Genomic DNA, 8394 nt, shown 5'->3' on the forward strand with positions numbered 1-8394 from the left:
GTGTTAAAAGTTGCATTTTAGCTATGACCTTTCTGTCCAACTGCAAGGACAGAAAGTTGCATCTAACAGTTGTCATAAGTAAATCTGTTCCATTGGCTGCTAATCTTGATTTATGTCCACAGCAGATAATTTTAGATCATGTTTACTTTTTCTCACTAATAATAACCGATTTTGTGTTGGGAGTAGTTTTTCTATTATGACCACATTTGCCTTTTCTTTATGTTGAAAAGGAACCAGTTCCTTTAAATTGTTTTAAACTCGCATTCACTGTTCCTAGTAGTTCATTCACAAGCTAGTTTCATTGTGTCATGCTCAGAAAGAGAAACAATTTTCAAATGCTTTCTTGGAGTTACATCCACTATTAATATTCAAAACACAGAATAAAAATATGATTTTCTAATAAAAAATGAAATAAACTTTTACAAAACACTGTTTATATCATGAAAACTGCTAATTAACTAGAGAACAATAACCTCACACCTCACATTATAAAGACATCTTAAAAAATGGATAAATCAATTAATGTAGCTATAACATAGAAATAAGCAAAAGATTCCGTGTTCAAATTAATTTTTGCATGCTACTATATATATATATATATATATATATATATATATATATATATATTTATGTGTGTGTGTGTGTATAAAACCAATGGAAGAAGATGAAATCATCTTCTTTTCATATAAATACTTCTTTAATTTTTAAGGACTATCTTTGACAAAAATAATATCATTAAATCATAGCCATCTTAGAAGAAGATGAACAGTAAAAACTTAATCTTTTGTACAGGTATCTTTAGAAGAGTACGGGAATGTTAAAACATTTATGTTAAAACCTGATGGAGATAGTATACCAGTAAGCAATAATAATAGAGACGAGTATGTTAACCTTTATTTGGACTGGGTATTAAATACAGCTATATATGATCAGTTCAGAGCATTTTATCTTGGCTTTCATAGTGTATGTGCTTCAAATGCTCTTATTGTAAGTAATATTTATACATTTCTTAAATTTTTAATGAGATTATTCATAAGGTATAATAGAATAATTTTGAACTGATTACAATAAACTTATTTCAAGGTGAAATTCAGAAGAACTTAAACTGCCTGAGCTAGTTTTTGCTCTAAATCAACCTTTTTCAGTGTAGGGCTAAGTTGGGCCAGTGAATGCGTTGCTTATGTTTTGAAGGAACTTTCAACATGATTATTTGAATAGCATGTTCACACACAGAGAAAAAGAATGAGAGAGAGAGATGCATGTTCATATTTGTGCCCACGCAAATGGGACTGTGATTTATATTCATATTTGTGTATTAATTTAATTATTAGTTTTGTTTGTTCATTTAGAAACTCATTTTATGTTCTTTTTTTGTATACTTTTAATTGACTGACTAGTTTACCTGTTTTGTTTGCGTATCAGAACTTCATGTTCTTAATGATTATGCATATGAGACTTATTTCGATGATGTGTTTGTAAAAAATAAGACTGATTTTTAATATTTATTGTATCATTGTAAAAAGCTGTGTACTGTATTCATTCTATTAGAATCTGTTGCAGTGAGATGTCAATAAATGCATTTCTGTACCAGTTTTTTGAATAAACTAAGTACAATATGAACCAAAATTGAGAGTTATGAAAAAACTTCTGAAATATGAGTATTGCATTTCATTTTTTTTTCAGTATTGTATTTCAAATTACTAAACCCAAGCAGGAAATCAACATGTGCTAATAGGGAAGTTCTAAATGAACATGATCTAAATCATGTAAAAAAATATATATATCTGAACAGGATGGATGTCAGATAATCATGCAGGTATGAATTCCTACTGTTGAGGAACAATCTTGTGAAAGCTGCTCTTTTGCCATCTGTTAGCTTAGGTTCATAATCTTTCTCAAAAATATCATTTTCTGAATGATAATTTAACCATAATTGGAAGATTATGTCTATAAGATTTTAATAACTTTAATAGATCAAAAACAAATATTAAATTTATTTCATTTCAGTTAAACATTTGAATAATTTCATAATTAAGTTATTTTTTATCAATTATAATTTTCATATCACTAATGTGTACAACTGCTGACTAATACGCACTTAAGTAATTTATAATGATGTTTTTCATAAATATTTTAGCTTAAATAAAAATTTAAAATTAAGTTTTACTCATAATCAGGTTCCATTTTAAACATGTCCTTTTTATTTTTGACAAGAACCTATGAACAAAAAATGTATAACTTTTATAATCATACATATACACACACACAAGCCTCTGTTTTACAAATACGGTCTATTTCAGATGTAGAGTCAATCAATAAGATTTTTTTAATAATGTACTATATTACATTTTTCAGATGTTAAGGCCTGAAGAGGTTGAAATGTTAGTTTGTGGTTCTCCTACTCTTGATCTTAATGAGCTTCGCAAAGTTACAGAATATGATGGATTTAGAGCAGACGACCCTTGTATAATGTGAGCATTAGATTAAAACTAAACTTTTTTTTTAATTTCATTGTTAAAATCAAAACATGTATTATTCTTTATAAAATTAATTAATGTCACATTGTTAAGGTACCATATTAAACTATTTAATCTGTTTTACTTGTAGAATAGTTTTTATTGGTCATAACTATATTATGTCTATATAAAATAGTGTTGCAGAACTATGCTTCTTTTTCCTGTTTAGCCTCCGGTAACTACCGTTTAGATAATTCTTCAGAGGATGAATGAGGATGATATGCATGAGTGTAAATGAAGTGTTAGTCTTGTACATTCTCAGTTCGACCATTCCTGAGATGTGTGGTTAATTGAAACCCAACCACCAAAGAACACCGGTATCCACGATCTAGTATTCAAATCCATGTAAAAATATCTGGCTTTACTAAGACTTGAACGCTGTAACTTTCGACTTCCAAATCAGCTGATTTGGGAAGACGCGTTAACCACTAGACCAACCCGGTGGGTTTGCAGAACTATGCTGGAAACACTATTCTCTACATATACAAAGCCCTGTTTTTATTTTATCACAGTTAATATTATATAATATGTAACATTTACTGTTATAATTACATGTAGCTGATAACTAAAACTAAAATAAATAAATTGGCAAAAAAAAATGTTTACATAAACATAACAGTAAAAAGTTACCAAAAAACTGGTGTATTAAAATAAATATTTTTTTTTACTACCTATTTTTTAATAGTTTTACAGCAGTTTACATTTTTTTATGTCTGTAATTACTTCTCTTCATAATTTCAGTAGTATTACAGAAATGTTTACTATTTTATTTGAAATAATAAGAACATTTAGTTTCACCTTATTATTTTACATAATAAATGTAATTAATGAAAATAAACAGTTTTTATAATAAAAGTACTTTTATCAAAAAATAAACTAACTAAAGATAAGATTTCATACAGCGGTTGGGTTATGTAAATACATGGATAAGTGTGAGGAACCCACCAGGTTGGTCTAGTGGTGAACTTGTCATAACAAATCGGCTGATTTTGAAGTCAAGAGTTCTAAGGTTCAAATCCTAGTAAAGGCAGTTACTTTTTATGGATTTAAATATTAGATTGTGGATACCGATGTTCTTTGGTGGCTGGGATTCAATTAACCACATACCTCAGGAGTGGTCGACCAGAGACTGTACAAGACTGCACTTCATCCTCTGAAGTAATACCTTATGGTGGTTCAGGAGACTAAACAGAGAGAAAGGACAAGTGTGAATAATGATCAGGTACATGTGCTATTTAGTATATAATGAAAAAGAACTGCACTGGTATTTGCCTAGAAGGATCAAGAAAATCATGGGAAACCCTTGAATAGAGTAAAAAAAGAATAAACAAAAAGATAAGTGCAAATAAAAAAGACATTCATTAATGGCATAAAATTTTGTTTCATGATCAATTTACTACTTAATTTGTCCAAGGAACTGTATAATACATGGAAATTCATTTTTTAATATGTGAATTACATATTGCTACTTGGAATATCTATTCTTGTTTGGGATCGATCTCAGTATCCTGCAGATGAAAAGCTAAGACATAAAAAGATTGAAAATTCATATTAAGTTAATACATAAAACTTATAATTAAATAAAATAACAGTGATGTAACTATCTAAAGATAAATAAAATTTTTATAGAATAATGCCATAATTTTGAAGGCATTTTGCTGGTCTCCATAGAGGAGTGGTGTTGTCTCAGCTTTTCACTGTAAGATACTGACTGGGTTTCAATCCTGGACAACAAAATATTATAATAAATATGTTATACATTAAAAAATGGATTTCCATGTATTAAAAATAAATATAAATTATATTCCCTGGACAAATTTACATGGTAATTATTCATGGAACAAAATTTTATATGGTTAATTGAAAAAAAAAAGTGAATACATAGCAATATTTGCAGAAAACTAGTATGATTTAATATCCATGCTGAAGAAGTTATAATGAGCACGTAGCTTGAAGTATAATTTAAAAATAAGTAAAGAAAAGATCAAAAGAAAATCATATTAGTAAACATAACATATCATATTAACTCACAAAAATTGTTTGGACAGTAAACAACTTCAGAGTGTAGACTGCTTTACCTACCTGGGTGACAAGGTAACCCATGTGGAAGATCAAAGATGAAGTTGCATCAGCATCAACCAAAGGAGGTATTCAACAAAAAGTGCAAACTTTTCACGTCAAGGAATGTCAATATGACACTCAGGGAAAAACTGGTGAAACTTGTGTACAGTACACTACTCTATGGTATGAAACTTTGACATTTGGGGTAGCTGAGAAAAAAAGGATCAAAGCCCTTGAATTATGGTGTTACTATAAGATGATGAAAATTAGTTGGGTTGACAAAGTTACACATGTTACAAGTTTTATCAAGAATGGGAATAAAGAAGTCATGCTTGTTGGAAATGATTAGGAAAAGAAAAGCTGTATGGATTGCACATATTTTAAATCATAATAGCTTAGTTAAGTCCATCCTCGAATGAGATTAAGAAGGATAAATGCTAGAAGTAGATCTAGGATGCAATATATTAAATAAATACAAAATGACAAGGGCTGCAGTACCTACGCTGAGGTCAAGAGAATTGCTGACCAAAGAGACATACGGAGAGCTGCTATCAAACAATCTATGTATTGATAACCAAGAAAGAATTGGAAAAATACTGGATTAACTAATGTAGGATAATATAAAAATTCGCCTAGAGTGCATATTTTTTTGTAAAAGAAATAATACATTTAATTTAAATTTTAATAAACTTAAAATAAAGTAGTAGTAAAATCTCATGTAATTAATTAAAAATGGTAGTATAACCACAATAAAATTTACTTTCTTGTAGGCCAAAGTATTATTCTAAGTAACCCAACATGAAACAGATTATTGTCTTTTTTTGGTGGAACTGAATATTGTTTTATATACATCATTCATTTTAAGTGCGCTACCATTTAGGTTTTCTGAAAGTGTAAGAGCTATAAAAAATTTAAAAGGGTAAGTAAGCATTAAAACTGTGGTATTACCATTTGTCAAATCATTTCCATTTTTTCAATACAACAGCTAACTTTATTTTTTTAAATGGCAACTTCTGTTTTTTTGCCAGTTTTCAATTAAAAAACAATCATTTCTTCACTCCATTGTTGAACATTAGATTCAACATTTGACGAATAAAAAATTGCGTTTCCTATCAGATAAATAAAAAGATATGAGTTAGAATGGGGTAAAATGGAAGTGAATTGAAAATGCAATTACATTCTTATAATGCCTAGGAAAGAAAAGCCAAATTTTTTTGGAATAAAATACTATCTATTTCAGCATAGATTTAGGATATTATTTTTTAATGTTAAATGTTTTTTTTATACCGTGTGAAAATAATAAACTACTTTAATTATCTTCAGTATTCCAGTATTCTCTACCATAGGATTTGTTCAAATTTAAAACTTCATTCAGCAGATGATGAACTTTTTTTTATGTTTCTCTTAAAAGTAACAAATAAAACTATCACATGCTAAATTTCCATTTCCATCCACGTCTAAAGATGAGTAATGAATGCCATAAATATGAAATTTCACAAAACATTCAGTACTAAATTACAAGTCAAAAACCAAGTGTGCTGGATATACTAATCACCACTGATGATGGTTAGCTCCGTCTACATCAGACAGGCTTTAGTAAGAGAATAATATACACATTCATTAAAATGCAACACACATATTGTGAATTAATTACATCAATACTAAAGTGTTCCGTTTCTTATAAACCATAATTTATCATCTTGTATTCTGTTTCAGAGATTTCTGGGAGGTATTGTATTCATTATCTGAAGATCTTCAGAAAAAATTTTTATTATTTACAACAGGTAGCGATAGAGTACCTGTAGGTGGAATGGGAGAGATGACATTCAAGGTTACTAAACTATCAAATAAACCGCAGAATCTACCAGAGGCACATACATGTTTTAATCAACTTGTTTTACCACAATATGAATCACAAGAAACATTACATGAAAAATTGATTATTGCTATTTCAAATGCTGAGGGTTTTGGACTTGAATAGACTTCATAAAATGATTGTATATTTTGTTATTTAAAATCGATATATAAAATGCATCTATTGTTAAGATTCACAATATATTCTTTTAACATATGCAGACTTTTATTATTTTTATTTTTCTCCCAGTTTAAGTATATGCCTTTTTCTTGGAAAGTTGTAATCATCTGTGAATCGATGATAATTTTTATCCCTTCAACCTTGAATATAAACTAAATTATGTCAACCTTCTAAGCATAGTTTGAATTCTTTGCTAGCATCTAAATTATACCATTTTTATGTTGTTCAGTGTCCTGTATGGAATACAGTTTGTTATAATAAGGCTGGAAAAGGGTTTTTGGTGAAATATAGTGCATTGTTTCTCACAATTCAACTTGTTTAGTATGGCTTTTATATAACATTATCCCACACAGTATTTTACTGGACAAATAAAGAAATTTATTACAATAAAATTTACAAAAATATATGAAATTTGATGTTTAAAGGATTGATGAAACTAAACAACAGTGAATGTACGAAAGGTGGCCTTCTACAGAAAGCTTTGTTAAAATTTATTGATATAAAATAGAAAACAAGGCTACAGTCAACAATTATTTATAAATAATTTTAAAAAATATTATTTTTTTATCTATTGATGATCAATTATTATCAATTAAAATGACCATATATTATCAGATTTTAAGTAAATATTTTTATTAACACGTTTTGAGGAATTTTTCAGTTTTGTTATTGGTTTTTTAAATTATATGATGGTAAACATTAATTATAAGTTTAGCAATGGTGTAATGTGTTTTTCTTTTTTTTATATAACACAGAAGACAATGAAATATTTCAGTTATTTCAAGAAAAGGTTTTTGACACTACTGCTATCAGACTGGAAGAACATATAATTCATAAAGGAATATGGGACCTTAATAAATAAAACATACAACAGATGCTTAAGCTATTGATGAAAGTTGTATAACATCTGCACAATAGATACTGGCTGAGTTTTATATTTCAAAGTAAACACATTGCATTCTGTAATTTAAATAATTATATTCTGAAATTATGAAAATGAAAACTTACACTCACATGTTATGAAGTCTTACAAAATATGACTTTGATGGACATTCAGAAAAATTTGTCTTTTTATGCAAAGTGGAACCATATTTTCAAAATGAATTGTGTATACAGATGAACCTAGTCTTCTTTTTTTTTTAGATTGAAAGATGCAGTTAATATTAATAACTACACTAGTGTAAACTGTTACATTCTGTGTAACTATTTCATTCATAATATTCTGTTTGAATCCAATTTTCTAATATACTACAAATTTTGCGATTCATATTCCTTACACACGGTATGATGAATTTCCTTCTTTATGATTCTTTTCTAGGATGGAGTGTTTCATAACAGAAAAGGGTATATTAATTTGTTGCTTTACATTACCTATTTCAGACTTGTGTCAGGCTGCTGATAACTGTTACAATTATGGTACGATGTGGTGAAATATTCATTAAAGAAAAAGGTTTACAAGCAACTATAGTTTATATTAGTAATATAGCCCATATGTTTTAACACTACTGTATCAATAGAATCATATCTTGAAATATAAGAAATAGTTTTTTTACCAGGATTTGAACTAGTTTCAGAACACTACATAATTTGGTAACAAAAGGATGGTAGTAATCCACATTAGAGTTTTTTAAACCTTTTCTGATTATTTGTTTTTATTCTGATGGAATCCATTTATGAACCTGCAGTTATATATTTTTTACCATACTGTGTATCTGCAAGCAAAATATTTTATTAGCTTATTTTTATCTATTTCTCTTTTAGTTTTACTTCAAAGATAAATAA

General features: G+C 28.2%; 1 protein-coding gene across 1 annotated transcript in view; it reads left to right on the forward strand.

The window, feature by feature from the left end:
- The window catches only part of LOC142325450 (putative E3 ubiquitin-protein ligase HECTD2), a 91547-nt gene extending 84899 nt beyond the window's left edge, over positions 1-6648 (forward strand). Inside the window, exons 15-17 of the mRNA XM_075367226.1 lie at positions 793-987; positions 2356-2471; positions 6294-6648. Coding sequence (XP_075223341.1) covers positions 793-987; positions 2356-2471; positions 6294-6558 — 576 coding nt within the window. The 3' untranslated portion in view covers positions 6559-6648. The remainder of the gene's footprint in view (positions 1-792; positions 988-2355; positions 2472-6293) is intronic.
- The last annotated feature ends 1746 nt before the right edge of the window (positions 6649-8394 follow it).

Source organism: Lycorma delicatula, chromosome 5, assembly GCF_047948215.1.
Source record: "Lycorma delicatula isolate Av1 chromosome 5, ASM4794821v1, whole genome shotgun sequence".
NCBI classification, from domain to species: domain Eukaryota; kingdom Metazoa; phylum Arthropoda; class Insecta; order Hemiptera; family Fulgoridae; genus Lycorma; species Lycorma delicatula.